Raw genomic sequence first — 17243 nt, 5'->3', positions numbered from 1 at the left:
AATCAGTCAATCATAAACTTGGTGCAGCTGCAGAAAGACTAATTAATAATAATATAATAATTAGTATTAATATAATATTATCGTGGTATGATAAAACTGTAATTCTGTAATAAATTAATTGAAATTATAAGATACTAATGAAATAATAAATCGTAACTTAAATATAAACTATTTATATATTTTTATATATATATTTCTTTCTTCCCAAGATCTGCTGGTCCCTGCATCGCTCGTTCAGCCAGAAAAAATCTCCCGAGGCCATGCCCAGGGTGAGGGGAGCGCTCCCCTCCCTCCAGTTAAGGAAATAAATCTTGAAGAGGTCCCTCTGGTTGGATTATTTTCTATTTTCCTGGAAAAAAAAAAAATTCCCAAGACCCCCAGTGCTGAGGTCATTCCCTTTTTTTTTTTTTTCCTGAGCTCTTTCCTGTTTTCCATGCAGGAAATAGAATTTTAAAAAATACAGACAATAAAAATTATTTTTTAAAAAATTTTATTTTATTTTTCCTCCTCTCTGGGGTTATCCCGGTCCTCAGTTCCCCTGGAGCGGGGGGCTTCCCCTGGGGATACCCCAGCAGTTTTCGGCCCAGTAGATGCCTCGGAGGAAAAGATGGGATGTGCCAGGGATGCCTACAGCCCCCCAAAAAATAGATCTTCTCCCCCCAGACCCCAGAGGACAGTTCAGGGCAGAGAGGGGCGGCAGGCGGGTCGCCAGGCTGCCCAGTCTCCAAAAAATACCACAGGAAGCATCTCCCGGTGGGGAAAAATCCCCTTCCCCGCCCTCCACGGACATCTCTGAGACGTCCGGTGGGAGCTAGAGATGGCCCGCCCAAGGGGAGCCCATCACCCCTCCAGGAACGGAGCGCATTCCCATTCCCACCGGAATCCCAGTCCTCCCAGTAGCTCCAGTCTGGGCTCAAAGTCTCTGACGCAAGGTCGGGGGCAGGGGCGGTGAACCCCCACCCCCTCTCCAAGGTCACGATACCTTGACAGTGACCTCTCCAAAACCTGCGCCCGCCGCCTGTCCTCTCTTCCCACCTCTGCCGTTTCCCAGTCTTAAGGAATTGGGTTGGTTTGTTGTTTTGTTTTTGGTTTTTTTTTTGCGGCCAACGCAGAGGACAACCCCTCCAGAAGCTCCTCCTGGAGGACTACCACGTTTAATGGTTGCGGTCCCAAAACCGCTCGCACGGACTGTTCAAAAATCCCACCTCACCATTTTTACTGAATGCTTTAAATTCTCTTTTTTAATCTTTTTTTTTTTTTTTCCCCTCTTTTTTCCAGGCCCCGCAGCTTTTACTGACTTCCTCGCACCTCTTCCTGACCCCCTCCTCCTTCACCGAAAAGTCATAAATCATCATCCCGGCAGCACGCGGGGCTCGACTGCGCCCTTCTTATCGCGACATCCCCTCCACGCAGAAAGGCACCTTCCGCAGACTTAAACCGAGAAACAAATGGGCATTTTTGCGATTTTTCGTGCGGTTTTTTTTCAGACGGTGCGACATTTCAAGCCGAATTCAGCAACACCTTCCAGTCATTTTTAGGAGGTTTCTCCAGGCTGCAAAGCTCGACCCATTGGCTCCCAACGCCTTGCATCTCCACGTCTCCCACCCCGATTCCGCAGGTCCGTGCCGAGGCAGCGGGTCAACCCCCTTGTGCATCACAACCACCATGCGGCGTCATAAACCGACCCAGGGCAAAAAAAAAATAATACCTCTAATCCGCCACGGATCAGGCAAATCCCTGGTGGGGGCTCTTTCCAACCCCGCAACTCTGATTTAACGCATTTCTCAACACGGTCATCGGTGTCGCAAGATGCTACGGCGAGAACTCCACCCGACAGGCCAGGAAGTCCCTCGTCATTACATCCCTTCCTTGACGACTATTAATTAATTAATTAGGAGCAAAGCAGCAGAGAAAGCCCCTCTCCCGCCTGCCGGAGACGGGTTTGGAGTATTTCGGGATGCACTGCGGGGTGCGTCAGCCCTTTGTGGAATGTCCTACGCCGTGAGCCCGAAGCCACGCTCCCGCGTCCGTGCTGGCTCCAGCCCCTTGCTCCGGTTGCAATTTAGGGGCGAGTGGTGTAAAAGGCGGGGGGGTGGGGGTTACTCGCACCAGGGAGGGAAACTGGGGCTGCAGAGCATCTGTGCCCCTAAAGCCCCTTCCCCACCTCCAAACGCCCTCAGCCTCCAGAAGAGGGTTGAGTCCAGAGCTGCAGGGTTGGGATCATCCCAGGAACCACAGCGTCTCCAAGGTTGGGGACCATGGCATCTCTGGGGCTGGGGACCATCCCAGAGATCACAGCATCTCCAGAGCTGGGACCACTGCATCTCTGGGATTGGGGACTATCCCAGGGACCGTGACATCTCCAGAGCTGAGACCACCCCAGGGACCTCAGCATCTCTACCATGCTGTGGACCATGGCATCTCTGGGGCTGGAACCAGAGCATCTCCAGTGTTGGGACTACCCTGGGGACCACGACACGTCCAGAGTTGCAGAGCTGGGACCATCCTGGGGACCATGGCATCTCCGGCGCTGGGGACCGTGTCAGGGACCATGGCACCTCTGGGGCTGGGGACCATCCCAGGGACCATGGCATCTCCAGGGCTGGGACCACTGCAGGGCCCACAGCATCTCTGGGGCTGGGACCATCCTGGCAACCACGGCATCTCCAGAACTGCAGAGTTGGGACCACAGCATCCCTAGGGCTGGGACCACAGCATCTCTGGGGTTGGGGACCATCCCAGGGACCATGGCATCTCCAGAACTGGGACCATACTGGGGACCACAGCATCTCTGTGGCCGGGAACCATGGGATCTCCAGAGCTGTGGAACTGGGTCCATCCCGAGGACCATGGCATCTCCGGGGCTGGGGTCAGAGCTGGCTTCTCTCCCCCCTCGGGAGGTTCCTTGCCCCGCAGGGGGTAAATCTGCCATCCAGGAGATTCCTGCCCATTGTGCCCAGCATGGGTCCTATTGTCTTCCCAATGGCCCTTCCAGGGGTGGGGGGGTGGCCTTAACCCTTTCTTGGGGAGGAAAACATCCTCACCACAACAAACAGGTGAGAAAATCCTCCAAAAATAGCTGCTTTCACCCCAAAACGCGTCCCAGGTGCAGCTCCTGCTCCTGCCCCCCAAGATGAACCTTCATCCCGTCCCCTTGGCGCAACGATGCGTGCCCAGAAGGGACGCAATGTGGCTGGGAAAAAAAACACAGCTGGAGAAAAGTCTGTACATTTAATTCCTCCTCTCCATTAAAAAAAAAAAAACCCCAAAACAAAGAAAAAATTCCAAATTCTGATGGGGAAAAAAAAAAAGTCTCAATTCTTCCAAATTTCTAGAGGAATTTTATTTTTCCCTGTGGTAGGCACCTTGCACTTGACCACGTGAATCCCCTTCCAAGGCTGGAAAGGGATTTACCATGACTCTAGGACCAAAAATTTGAAAGTTCACAGAAGTATTTTATTTTATTATTTATCCCTCCTGAGCTCTCTCTTTCCGGTGAATGATTGGGCAGCCGGGAAAAAAAAAAAAAAATCTCCAAAATTACCTCAAAAGAATCAACCATCTACTTCAGACCTTAAGTGCAAAATTCAATTTTCTGAAACGCTAATTAATAAGAAAGAGGTTTTACAATTTATTTTTATACGACGGTTATTGAAACGTTTTTCTGGTTTTTTTTAAAGGTTTTTTTTTTTCCTACAGACCAAGATTCCGTACTCCCGGAGAGGAGAGGAGGATTGGGTTAACAGAGAGGAGAGCGATATCTCCTCAGGAATCAAAGGTCCTGCCAAAAATTCGATGCCTTGGGGTGGGTTCTTCGCATCCATTTGAAATACTCCGAGTTAAGAGATAAAGGAAAAAAAACCAACAAAACAAACCAAGCACTTTTCTGCCCAAAAGTAAGGGATACCTGCCTGGACCCCAAATTTCTGTGAGAAATTTCAGGGCAAGAACCCTCAGTTCTCGCAGCAGCACTTAAATCCACTTTTCCTGGGTTTATTGCCCGGGGACAAATCTGTTTGCATCAGGTTGGGGGGAAAAAAAAAATAAGAACAAAGAAATATTTCCTCTTTTTTTTTTTAACCTGGTTTTAGCAATTTTTTTTTTTTCTCCTCCAAATTCCCTTTTTTTTTTTCCTGGGATTCTCTAGGGTTTCGGCTGCCTCCTGCCAGCGGGATGCGGGGGCAAGATGGGACGGGCAAAGGGCATTTCAGGGACGGAGGCATCAAAAATTATTGACCCTGGGTGGAATCCTACATCACTGTCCCAGTCCCCGCTCCATCACTGGCCCAGTACGACCAGTTTGCTGGGCAAAATAGGATGAAACGGGGCAGGAAAGGGTGCCTGGATGCTGGCGAGTGGCCCCGCAAAGGGGATTTGTGACGTTCGGTCAACCCAACCCTTTGGTCAACCCAACTCCTGGCAGGAAATTTGAGAGCTGGCAAAGGGGACCCTAGGCCCAGGAGGGGATTGCGCACCCCCCACGCGCCCTGGGGGGGCCGGGGGGGGGTCCCCACGAGGGCTGAGGTCCCCCCTCCAGACCCAGCGGGGCCCCTTTCCGGCGCACGTTGGGTAGGGAGGGACAAGAGGAAGAGGTCGGAGCTGGGAAAAGACCCGGAACCAGGACAAGGCTGCTCTGCGATACCAACATCGCCCCCAAAAATCAGAGAACCCCCCCCCAGGTAATGGCAAGGGCAGGACAACGCCCCTCTGCCCCCCAGCCCCCGAGGTGACCCCAGTTTGTGCATCCCCAGGGAGGAACTGGGAGCTCCTGTGGCCAAGGGCTCAGGCGAGGGGGACGTGGGTGCATATTTGGGGGGGGGGGGGGCGGGGGGGGAGGCAGGTGCGAGGCGCGAAGGCGTTTTGGGGGAGAAAAGGGGCCGAAAGGGGAAGGCAGGAGGTGGACAGAGAGGCGGGGACAACGACCGCTGACCCCGACTCGGCTCGTCCCCTCCCCGCCCCTCCCCGTCGCATCCCGGCGCCGCGAGCTGAGCAAAGAGGCCAGCGCGCTCTGCCGACCCATTAAATATCTCTAAAACACCCAATTCAAGATGCTTTTACCATCTGAGAGTAATTTTTTTTTCTTCCACTACCCCGCCAAAACACAGAATGCTCTGGCTCCATACCTTACCTGTGTATATTTAAAAAAAAAAACTTTATTTTTTTTCTTCCTTGCATGTTCTTCAGTCCCTCCTTCCTTTCAACGCTTTTCAACCCTCCAATTATTCTATTTTTCCTTTCCGCAGCTGCTTCCTCCCCGCCGCTCCCCAAATTCCCGGGGGAAATCCAGGAGGCAAGCCCGTCCTCTCCCTTGTTCGGTTTGGCCAGCGTTTGGGTCTGGTTGGGGCTCGATCACCAACGAGAGGGTCACCAACGAGAGGGCCCCCAACGAGAGGGCCCCCAACGAGAGGGCCCCCAACGAGAGGGCCCCCAACGAGAGGGCCCCCAACATCGGGATGGCAGCTCCGCGACACCCGTGTCGCGTTCAGAAGCCGGCCGGATCGCTCCTCCAGACGCGCGCCCCGAGTTCACAACAGGTACGGTATCTGTGCGTCACAGACAGACAGATCCACAGAATTCCCGAGGATTTGGGCGCACAGTCATTAGTTTTTCGAGAAATCATTACGATGTTTCCACCCACGTCATGCCCCGGGCTCTGCTGCCACCTCGCGTCTGTTCCCAGGAGTGCAGTCCCTCTGGGGGGTCGTTTCCTTCATCGGGGGTCGTTCCCTCCTCTTCATCGCTGTGTCCGCTGCGTGAACTCAGACTTTTATTTTCCTTTGTTCTCGCTGCCTCGTCTTTCTTGGTTCCCGATGTCCTTGCTTATTCCGCTTTATCCGTCTTTTCTCAGCCCGTGGCTCTGCTTCTGGATTCCGGGAGCCCCCGTGCCTCGGTTTCGGCTCGTGTGCCTGTGCTCCCTCAGGATGTTCCCGTCTGACACCTCAGCACCTGCTGGCGCATCCCAAAAGTACCTCGTTGTGTTAAATTTTATGACTCTGCTGTTCTTTCTCTCGCGGTGAGTAGTTTATATTTTCACACAAGGATTACACTGTTAGGCAGGGTTCCTGCTGGGCGATGTAAAATCACTATTCTACCACGTTATTCCATTATATTATTATTCTATTATTATAAAGCTACTAGATTTCTATTATTTAATTAATTTTATTCTAATTTATCCCCTATCCTTCTAAATCTTGCCTTCACTATTCAAGGATGTCACTAGATATTTCTAGGGTATAACGACACACGTTCACGCGATTTCCCGTAACTTATTTCATAGAATCACAGAACGGTTTGGGTGGGAAGGGACCTTCAAAGGCCACCCAGTCCAACCCCCCTGCCAGGAGCAGGGACATCTCCAACCAGATCAGGTTGCTCAGAGCCCCAGCCAACCTGGCCTGGAACGTTTCCAGGGATGGGGCACCCTCCGCCTCTCTGGGCAGCCTGGGCCAGTGTTCTACAACTCGCATTGTGAAAAATTTTTTCCTAATATCCAGTCTGAATCTCCCTCCCTCTATTTTAAAACCATTTCCCCTCATCCTGTCACACCAGGCCCTGCTGAACAGCCTCTCCCCACCTTCCCTGCAGCCCCCTTTGGGCACTGGGAGCCGCTCTCAGCTCTCCCCGGAGCCTCCTCTTCTCCAGGCTGAGCAGCCCCAGCTCTCTCAGCCCGGCCTCACAGCAGAGCTGCTCCAGCCCTCTCAGCATCTGCGTGGCCTCCTCTGGACCCTCTCCAACAGCTCCACGTCCTTCTGATGTTGGGGGCTCCAAATTTCCCTCCTCTCTACCCCATTGCGCATTCTCAGTCTTTAGCGTCGGTGGTCTCTGCGGGTCCTCTGGAGGGACCCTCCTGTTCTCCCTCGCTGTGTTCGTTAGTTGACCTCTCACTTGTTTCAACTCCTGATTAGTGCACTCAGGTAGGGTGCTGAACAAGACGCAACTACTTCACAACGAAGCGTTTTTCTAAGACGACGTCTACTGCTGCTTACCTTATTATAAACTTCTTGTAAGTGTCGAGATAGCCAGGGTACGAGTGGGGCCACTGCTGTCTGGTGCGCGTAGAGTAGAGGGCAGCACTTTCTGGATATTTGATTTTCCATCCCCTCTGTAACATGAGGAGCCCAGCCAGGTTTTGAACCTGGGTCTAACCAGGAGATCGCCCTGAGGAGCCTGGCCGAGTTTTGAAGCTGGGTCTAACCAGGACATCACCTTCATGGGCCCAGCCAAATTTTTAAGCTGGGCCTAACCAACGTATCACCCCGAGGAGCCTAGCTGCGTTTTGAAGTCGAGCCTAAGCAGGACATCACCTTGATGAGCCTAGACAAGGTTTGAAGCTGGGTCTAACCAGGAGGTTGCCTTGAGGGGCCTAGCCAAATTTTGAAGCTGGGCCTAACTAGGGCTTAAATAGAGCCCCGGGCAGGGCTTCCCCAAGTGGGGCTAATCAGGGTAGTTATAACTTAATTAATCTCCAGCCCCTTCTAATTGCAGCTGTTCTCTTTCTCAGGGTGGGAAGGAAGAGGTGTAGGGGGTGTGATGGGGTGTGGGTGATGCCGGAGACCCATAAGGCCCTGGAAAACGATTCCTTCGGCATCTCACGTTGATTTTTTCAATCGTTTTTTCCCTCTTAAATCCTCAACCCGCTCGCAAGCGTAGCTTTGCCCTCCTTAAGCTCGGGTTGATAAATGGGTTTTTACTCATATTTTTTGCACCCATCCCTACTCGGTTTGGAGGAGACGTGGCTGAGAAACGTGGTCCCAGGGGTCCAAAAGCGGCGGGCTGCCGTTTATTCTGTGTCGTCGCTGCTGACAACCGGCAGCATGCAACAATTTCAGCATGATAGGGGCAAACGGGCCAAAAAACCTGATTTTCAGCAATTATTTTCCGTGGGTTTTTTTGGGTTTGTTTTGTTTTGGTTTGGTTTTTTTCCTGGAAGAACTTCCCTTTTCCAAATAATTTGAACGGTTATCACGGCTTTAGTTTGTGGGCGTGGAGTGATGCTCGCCCCCTCCTGGCCCCTCGGTTCCCCTGCAATTAGGAAAAAACGGGTTTTTTTTCAGCAAAACTGAGCATTTCTGCTGCGGCCACGGAGCGCTCGGAGAGGATGTCGCTGCTGGAGGGGCTGCGTCTTCTCGGGGCGAAAAGCCGGGCTTTGGGAAAATGGTCATATCTCTTGGTTTGGAACTTTATTCTGATTTCTCCCCCCCGAAAACAAAAGTCTGTGGAGCCGTGCATTTTTAATAAACGCCAACAAAATCAAGCCTGGGCTGCGCGTGATGCCAGTGGGGTGCGGATACGTGAAATAACGCGAGGGTGTTTTTTCTCTTCTGTTGCATGGGGGTTTTTTTTGTTTATTTGTTTTTTGGTTTTTTTCTAACCTTGTTTTGCTTCTCTGCTCATAAAACTGATAATTTCGTCCACATCTGGCAAATGCCATTTCCTGGAAAGAATAAAATACAGAAGGGAAAAAAAAATACAGAACGGAGAACAAAACACAGAACGGATAATACAATATAGAATAAAAGAGAGAATAGAAGAGCTGCTCCCGCGTTTCTGTTTTTATTCAGACTCTGCTTCATTAAAACAAAAGACAGCACATGGGGAAAAAAAGATGAGGAAAATTGCAACGGAAGGGTTATTTCTGCCAAAATAAAGAGGGGGAAAGGTGCAATGAAATTTTATTTTCCTCTGCCGGGTCTGAGCTCATCACCCATCCCAAAAAAAAATCGCGTTTTGGACAGAGAGAGACAGGGGGAAGTTAAAGTACCGCTAGCGCAGCTGCTCCTAAGGCTTTCACCCTCCTAAAAAGCTGTTTTCCCCACTTTTTTTTTGCACAGAAGGCTTCGCGGGAGCCACCCTTGCCCCCGTTCGAAGGGTTTTGGGGCGAGGTCCTGGCACGATCTGGGTGCAAAGGTGAGAAACGCAGCCGTGACTCACGCTCGGGTCTGGTGGCAGCTCTCCAAATCGCGGGTGCGTTTGCGTTGGGTAGAGCTCAGAGGTCAGTGGCCAGCTGAGCTTCACCGGTGCCTGCCTTGCAATAAAAATCCCAACCCACGGCGCTGAGAAAAAAAAAAAAAAAAAACGAACAAAAAACCAAAAAAACTCTTGCAAAAGCGACACTTTTTCTTCCGAAATACAACAAATCACATTTCTGGAAGGGAAAAAATATTTCTTGCTGGGCTCTTGGGCAGCAGCGATGCGCCGCGGCCAGGACAGGTGAAGAGGTTCGACCTTTTTGCTTTGACTTTGAGGAACTTTTAAAATTTATTTTTATTTATTTAATTTTTTTTCACTTTGACATCCGCTCACAGGCAGTTATGACTTCCGGTCCGCTGGGTCCAGCTCCGCCTTCGCTTCTCAGAAACCATAAAACAGGAAGCAGATGAGGATTTTGATTTCGGGTGTCTTGAACCCCGCCACGACTCAGCCCCAAGAGTAGGGGGGCTTTTTTCCCCTCCCTGCTCATCTTTCCCTGGTGAAACTGGCTGGGAAGATGTTGGTTTCCTCACACTTCTGCCTCCCCGGTATCACCTCCGCCCTGCCTTGCTTCGTCATTCTCTTCTTCGGCTTTCACCTCCGCGAGCTGGGCTGCGGTAAGGATCTCCAGTGCCTCTCCCGTGACATACATCTGTTGTTGTCTATTTCTTTTTCCCCTCCCTGGCTTGTCAATACTATCAAAAAAAGTGAGTTTTAAAAGCCAGGTGGAATAAATAGCACATTCGGGGGGCTTGGGGGAGGATCAATCAAGAGATGCCCTACCAGGAGGGTTTGAGGTTCTATCATCCCCATGGGTGAAGCTCAAGAACTGGCTCAAGTCCTAGACCATCTAAGACAACCCCAGACTGCATCTTCCAGCACCCCTGTGCCCCCAAAATCGGCCTTTTTTTCGCTCCATACCTTCTCCTCCGTCATTTCTGTAGCGCGCTCGCAAAGAGCGTTCCTGTCTCAGTGCGCTGAACCTCAACTTCTCGGGGTATTTTCCAAATCCAGCTGTGGCAGCAGCTGTACGCTGGGTCCTTGGACCCGCCGCGATGCTCTTCCATGCTTGGTTGATGATTACTTCCAGAATCCTTAAAAAAAAAAAAAAAGAAAAAAAAATTAAAAATTAATTATTTACAAAGACGTAGCCTCAGAACCGCTTCTGCCCGTATCTCTCAGTCAGGCGTGTCTTCTTCTCACCCGCCACCTTTCGCAGCCCAGTTCAGAGTCCTGGGGTCTGAGCAACCTGTCACCGCTGTGGTGGGAGAAGATGTTGTGCTACCTTGCCACCTCTCCCCAAGGCTGAACGCTGAGAACATGGAGGTGAGGTGGTTTCGGTCCCGCTTCTCCAGCTACGTTCACCTCTACCACGGCGGGCAGGACCACTACTCCTCCCAGATGCCCGAGTACCAGGAGAGGACGGAATTTTTAAAAGAAGGTGTTTCCATCGGGAACGTTTCCCTGAGGATTCTCCGGATCCGGCTGAGCGATGAGGGGCAGTACCAGTGTCTCGTCAAAGACGGAGACTTTTACGAAGAAGCCACGCTGGAGCTGAAAGTTGCAGGTAAAAATCAGGAGTCAGGGGTCATCTACAAGATGGTGCGTCCCCATTTGACGACTACAACTCAGAAATCCCTTCTGATGTTTTCTCTGTTGGGTCGCCCAGCTCCTGGTGAGCATCTCCCAACCTGCTGGGCCTCAGATCCCTGCAGAAGATGGACTCTCCCATAATCAAACCCCCCGAAATCCCAAAGATCTGGCGACACCACCCAGGAGAAACCTCCTGGTTCCCCTCCCAAGTCAACCATAGTAGGCATGGTGGTGTTGGGTTGACGGTTGGACATGATGACCTTGGAGGTCTCTACCAACCTTCATGATTCTCTGATTGAACTTGGACGGGTTGCGTGGTTTCACGCTTGTCCTGTGACTCTGAGGACATTGCTGAGGGTGAAGAAATCTCAGGCTTGGGCTGTCCCCAAAACAGAAAGTCCGCGAGGTTTAGCGTTTATTTGAGGAAGGAGGAAAACAAGAATAAATAACGTCAATTCTACCCCACGCTCAGACGTTTGCCATGAGGTTTTCATCACCGCTGCCCCGACTTTGTGGCTGTGAAGTGAATGAAAAAAGTTTTGAGAAGATCTTCTCCAGGACAGGCACGCAGTTTGGCTGACAGAGTTTGGTTTTTTTTTTGTTTTTGGTTTTTTTTTTGGTCCCAGTTTCAGGTTCCAGCCCCCTCCTCTCCGTGGAGGATTACCAAGATGGGGGAATCCGAGTGAGATGCCGAGCAGCCGGCTGGTACCCAAAGCCTGAGATGCTGTGGAGAAATTTCCAAGGCCAGCAGCTCCCGTCCTTCACCCAGTCCGACTCCCAGGACCACAACGGCTTTTTTGATGTGGAGAAATCCATCATCATTCAAAGAAACGCAAACGTGTCCTGTTCCGTCAGGAACACGCGGCTTCCCCTGGAGAAGGACTCAAGCATTTATATATCGGGTGAGCCACCGCTGGAATTCCAATTTTAACAGTCATACCTGGGAAATAAGGGGTTTTCTTCCCCTGATTTTATGCGCCCAATTGTTGTTGGCGGCTTCTGGGCACAGGGGATCCGTCACCTCCCTTCTACTGTGGCGCTCGGGGCGTCACGAGCATGCGACAGAGGAGGAAGGGATTTCTGGACCATCGGTGACCAAATCAGAGATATTCTGAATTATTATTTTTAGTAGAAAGTTGAGTTTGGCACCATTTTCTTAAGAACCATTGCTAAAGAAGATATTATCTATTTTTTTTTTTTAATTTCTGTTAAAAAGCAACCTCCAGTCTAAATATTTCAGTGAAGATGCTCAGAGGAGACTGAGCGCTTGCGAGAGACCATTTCTCTAAGTATTCCCATCCCAGAAGATGAAATGCAAAAATATTCTAGAGTATTTTTATGGGGATTTCTTTCCTGTTTTGAATTCCCACCGGGCTCGTGTTGATAAATGACTTTTACACAAGAGCGTAACGCTACTGCCTGCTTACCTACAGCCACATTTGCTCCAACGCCCGCCTCTACGTATAATTGCACCCCAGATTAACCCAATTTGGGGAATTTTTCTGTTCCAGACCCCATTTTCCCAAAGGGCTCTCCCTGGATGGCAGCTTTGTTCGTGACCCTGGCTGCCTGCTTGTCTTCGCTGGTTGCCTTCTCTCTTTTTGTCTTGTGGCTACGAGGTGAGGGGCTAGGAAAGACTGAGAGGGAATCTGAGTCACCCAAGAGGGAATTTGGGTGCCTGAGAGGGAATTTGGGTACTCAAGAGGGAATTTGGGCTGGCCAAGAGGGAATTTTGGGCACCCAAGAAGGAATTTGGGTCACCCAAGAAGGAATTTGGGGTGGACAAGAGGGAATTTTGGGTGCCCAAGAAGGAATTTTGGGCACCCAAGAAGGAATTTGGGTCATCCAAGAGGGAATTTGGGGTGCCTGAGAAGGAATTTGGGGCACCCAAGAGGGAATTTTGGGTGCCCAAGAAAGAATTTGGGGCACCTAAGAAGGAATTTTGGAGCACCCAAGAGGGAACTTTGGGCACCCAAGAAGGAATTTTGGGAAGCCATGAAGTAATTTTGGGCAGCCAAGAGGGAATTTTGGGTGCACAAGAAGGAATTCGCCCTCACACAACAGGGGTGTGGGAGAAACTTTCCTTTAACCCACGCGACTTTCTCTGCTCTTTCTTACAGGCCAGCATGCCGCAGAACTCGGTAAGAGACGCGGGTTTTTTCCCTTACTTTTAAAATTATAATTTTTTTTGGTGGCAGAGGAGGGTTGGGTCTCACGCACGTGCGTTTCTGAAATTTACTTTTACAATGGCGTTCGCTGGGTGATTTTGCACCAAAAAAGCCATTTGAAAGAACTACGAGGGGTGGGAAAAAGTTGAAAATATTTCATTTAAATTCTGAAAACAAACCAAAAAAAACCCTGCAGAATTGGGAAAAATCTCCTTTTTTTTTCCTCACTGCTTTTCCACCTTTTTTTAACCAAGAAAAGAAAGGAAACTTCCTCTTACGCCTCCTTCTGCTTTTCCTTTCAGAGAAACGTGATGCCGAAATCCGTATGTAACGTGGGGGTTTGGTGGTTTTTTTTGCTGTTATCAAGGGAAAAATAAGGGCTGCGGGCGGGTGCTTATTTCATCATGGGAGTTCATAAACCAGCAAGGAGGAAGCACATATATAAGTGAATATATATAAGAATTATATAACTTATATAATTTTATAAATTAAATAATTATTAATTATATATAAAAATTAATATTATACAATACAAGAGCAAGCTTTCATGTTTTCACAGGAATAAAACTCAAATTTGCCTATTTCTCCCCAGAGGCCATCTGGGAAAGCAGTAAATCCCCAAATTAATTTCCCAAACTAGAATTGCTAGCTTTCACGGCAACATAGCTAACGAAGAAGTGTCATGCAAGAGAAGGACCAAAACCCCATTTAATTTTAGAAGAAGAGCACGCCGCTCACCGAAATTCCATTTAGGCCAATCAGTTCCGCAGGTTTTTGGGTTTTTTTTCCCCATAAACACCTATCCAACATCAACCCAAGCCTTCCTTCAACTGAGCTCCCAACATCAACCCAACCCTTCCTTCAACTGAGCTCCCAACATCAACCCAACCCTTCCTTCAAATGAGCTCCCAACATCAACCCAACCCTTCCTTCAAATGAGCTCCCAACATCAACCCAACCCTTCCTTCAACTGAGCTCCCAACATCAACCCAACCCTTCCTTCAACTCAACATTTATTTCTGTGTCTTTTCCCCTTCCAGGACAACGTGATCTGGAAATTGGTAAGTGTTGCTTTCCTTCTTCCACCCGCTAAAACCCCGGGGCCGAGGAGGAGACCCTGCCCCAACCTTCTCTGCCCACGAGGTTGGGTCCAACTCCTTGACGGCACCGGCCTCACCAACTCCCTCTGGCCCACTGGGGTGCCCAAAAATCTGGTTTTCCCTCCTGTCTGCTTTCCCCCTCTCCGGGCAGATTTTGGAGATCCAGTGTCACAAAAGGGCCTCTTAACGTACCCTTGGGTCAGGTGGCTACATGGGGTCCAAATACGAGTTTTCGCCCCCAAAAAGCCTGTGTTTTTACTTAAAAAACCCCCTCTTTTTCTTTTCTTTTTCCAGAGAAACATGCTGCAGAACTGCGTAAGTTTGATCCTTGCTCTTCCCCTGGCCCCGCGGTCATTCCGGCAGTGCGTATTTGGGGAGTGGGGGTTGGCCATGGGATGGGTCTTGCTGGGTTTTATCACCCAGACTCCACCAACATTGCTTGCAAAAAATACAATCTAAAAAAAAAATTATTAAATTATCTAAAAAAAAACCCCAAATTGTGCCAGAAAAGATGCTCAGGCTCCTGTTTCGATGCCTCTATGTCTTAAAATAAATTAAATTCCAGCGTATTGACCCAAAGCACACCTGGGAATGCTCCCGCTGTGCCCCCTGCGCCAAATCACCCCACGCCCCCTTCCCTGCGGCAGAGGGGCCACTCACCACTGCGTCCCTTTGGCTTCAGGCTGGAGAAACGGCGTCGTCCCGGTGGAAGAAGGTACCTGCATCCCACGCTCCGCTTCTCCATGGGGACAGATAAGTTGAGGGCTGAGCCTCCGCCCCCCAACTGCTCTGACGCTTTCCACTTTGTTTTCCCACCAAATAAGCATTTTTTTTCCTGTCTTTTGGGGGGTTTTTTGGCTACTTCTAAAGATGGAGGGTCTTGGCGCCCAGCGCGGCGAGTGTAGAGGAGGGGATGGAGCTGGGACGCTCTTGGCCAAGTTCCCCCCTGGGGCAGAGGGCTGGAGAGTGGGGAAACGCCTCATGCCGCTGCTGCAGGGGCGACGTTCTCAGCTCCTCGGCTGGTGCTGGTGTTGAACAAGACTCTGCCAAAATGCGTTGAGTTTGGGTTGGGTTGGTTCTCCTCACTTGCGTCCATGCCGCTGGGTCCCTCGGCTGCTGGAACCGGGGTGGGGCAGCCGTATCCCAACCAGTGCTCGGCCACGGGGGGGACCATGCCGGGCCCACAAGATATTTCTCCAAGAGGAACCAACCTTTGGAGACCCCCAACCCAAAGCCAACAGGGGTGTCTTCAGCTGAGCTCCACCCCTCTCTCTTCTTGCAGTGCACGTCACGCTGGACACGGAGACGGCACACCCCCAGCTCATCCTCTCGGCTGATGGGAAGCAGATACGGCGGGGAGATACGCGGCAAGCTCTGCCGGATAACCCCGAGAGATACGACACCTACCACTGCGTCCTGGGGCGGGAGGGATTTGTCTCGGGGAGGCATTTTTGGGAGGTGGAGGTGGGGATGGAGCAAGGAGGGGTCTGGGCCTTGGGGGTGGCCAAGGAATCCATGAAGAGGAAGGGTTGGATCAACCCGGCTCCCCAAGATGGGATTTTGGCTCTTTTCCACTGCGAGGGCCGGTACTGGGCTCTCACCTCGCCGGACCACACAGCGCTCAGCCTCGCCCAGCTGCCGCGGGTGATCCGTGTTTATCTGGATTTGGAAGGGGGAACACTGGGCTTCTTCGACGGCGACAGCCGAGCATCACTCTTCGTCTTCCCACTGGACCCGTTGAGCGGGGAGCGGATCCGTCCCTGGTTCCGCGTGGGACCCGTCGCCCATCTCAGCCTGAAGTCGCCCCCCTCACCCCCGCGCAGCCCCAGTGCTGAGGAGCCTCTGCTCTCTTCCTGCTTCCGCCTGTAGGGTGCCATCACTGGGACATGGCCGGGACGGGGACATCCACGCAATTTTCCAGCTCATAAGTTGTGCGTCCTTTTAGTGGTGCAAAATGAAATGATGATACTAGCATACATCTTTCTCAATTCAGGTACAGTCAGTATCTTCTCCTTCAAATAGTCTGCACCTTAAATACCCGTTTAAAAATGCTGGAGAGCATAAATTGTTCTACGCACAGCTTCCCTTTGAAGAAGGCTGGATGGGTCACTGTGGTGGTTCAGCCCGGATCACCACACAGTTTTCTTATTCACCCTGCCCCTACCTAGTGGGACAGGGGAGAGAAATTGGGAAGAAAGGAAAACTCGTGGGTTGAGATAAAAACAGTTTACTGAAAATACTAAAAACTACAAAGCTAACAGGATGTAAGGATATTAATATCTACAAAATATACAAAATGAACAATCTGCAATTTCTCACCACCCGATGTCCCAATGACCGACGCAGCCCGTCCCGAGCAGCGATCACAGGAACGACCCCGAGCAGCAAGCAAAGGGGGAGAGCGAGCCAGCAAGGGAGAGGGAACGGTGCCAGCAAGCGGGGGAGAAGAAAAGGGTGCCAAGGGTGCCCGAACGGACACCCGACAAGGAAAGGAATAACTGAAAATGATGCCCCCTCCCATGGGCAACCCCCACTTCTACACTGAGCATGGCGGTCAGGCATGGAACGCTCTCTTTGGCCAGTCTGGGTCAGTTATTCTGTCTGTCTTTTGCCCAGCTTCCCGCATCTGCACGTTAACGAGACTTGGAAAGCCAGACGGTGTCCTTGGTCTCATTCACAACAACTGGTATCATCAGAATGTTTTTATCAACATTCTTCACACACGACATCCAAAACACACCGGCTACTGAGAAGAAAATTAACTCCATCCCTGCGGAAACCAGGACAGTCACACACGTCTGTGTGTAAGGGGCAAACAGAGCCCAGGGTTCTGAGTGCCCCAGAGCGCTCTTTTCCAGGAGGCCGCAGAGGAGACAGCAAACCTCCCTTCAGACAGGACATTGCCGTCTGTGACGGCAGCTTCAGTCCCCACGCTGAGCTCCGCTTCTCTCCGCTGCTCAGAAAGCTTTTCTGCCCGGCTGGAGACGCTGGTCCCGCCCTGCCCCGAACTCCAGAGGGAGAGGGCCCGGGGGGGTGAGACCGGCCCCTCCAGCCCTGAGGGAGAATGCCACACTGTTTGCCAACAGCGCGCTCATCGGGGAGAGTCAGTCAAGCCTAAAAAGCATGATGAGCAGTGGTATTTAGAACCATGTGACTACAGCTTCATCTCCCAAGAGATTTATTTGCCAGAAAACTCAAGGAAACGGCTGGAAGGTCCATACTCGCCTTACAAACCCTTCATTGCATCCCCCCTTTCTTGTTAAGCTAGGGAAAGGAAGGGGGATTTAAGCTGAAAAGGTACTCTAAACTTAGAATTGCCATTAAGAAGGAACTTAAACTCAACCCAGACAGGCCCAAACCAGAGCGGAGTGACGGCCCAGGGGACCAATCCGAGGCAGGATCCCATCAGCGC

The 17243-nt window shown here is 51.0% G+C and overlaps 1 protein-coding gene across 3 annotated transcripts; it reads left to right on the top strand.

Annotated features, from left to right (window-relative positions):
- The first annotated feature begins 5873 nt into the window (after positions 1-5873).
- LOC104475543 (butyrophilin subfamily 1 member A1) lies at positions 5874-15700 on the top strand. Of its 3 annotated transcripts, XM_086769367.1 has the most exons (11): positions 5874-6013; positions 8832-9218; positions 9306-9587; positions 10190-10537; positions 11190-11465; positions 12075-12182; positions 12684-12704; positions 13034-13054; positions 14126-14146; positions 14514-14546; positions 15114-15700. In XM_086769367.1, exons 3-11 carry the CDS (start codon positions 9488-9490, stop codon positions 15698-15700), a joined length of 1515 nt encoding a protein of 504 aa, XP_086625493.1. In that variant the 5' UTR covers positions 5874-6013; positions 8832-9218; positions 9306-9487. The 3 variants fall into 3 exon arrangements, with proteins under 3 accessions (XP_086625493.1, XP_086625494.1, XP_086625495.1); XM_086769368.1 differs by lacking the exon at positions 8832-9218 and having other exon boundaries at positions 5885-6013; XM_086769369.1 differs by lacking the exons at positions 5874-6013; positions 8832-9218 and having other exon boundaries at positions 9461-9600.
- The last annotated feature ends 1543 nt before the right edge of the window (positions 15701-17243 follow it).

This window comes from Chlamydotis macqueenii, chromosome 36, assembly GCF_036417535.1.
Source record: "Chlamydotis macqueenii isolate bChlMac1 chromosome 36, bChlMac1.mat, whole genome shotgun sequence".
Classification (NCBI taxonomy): Eukaryota; Metazoa; Chordata; class Aves; order Otidiformes; family Otididae; genus Chlamydotis; species Chlamydotis macqueenii.
This window is presented reverse-complemented; position numbering and strand designations above follow the sequence as displayed.

What these genes read in the sequence shown, in the direction of transcription:
- LOC104475543 (XM_086769367.1), top strand. Translation starts at nt 9,488, where the DNA reads ATGTTGGTTTCCTCACACTTCTGCCTCCCCGGTATCACCTCCGCCCTG. An exon ending in TTTTGTCTTGTGGCTACGAG is followed by an intron (nt 12,183 to 12,683) that starts GTGAGGGGCTAG and finishes TCTTTCTTACAG; the next exon opens with GCCAGCATGCCGCAGAACTC. An exon ending in CCAGCATGCCGCAGAACTCG is followed by an intron (nt 12,705 to 13,033) that starts GTAAGAGACGCG and finishes TTTTCCTTTCAG; the next exon opens with AGAAACGTGATGCCGAAATC.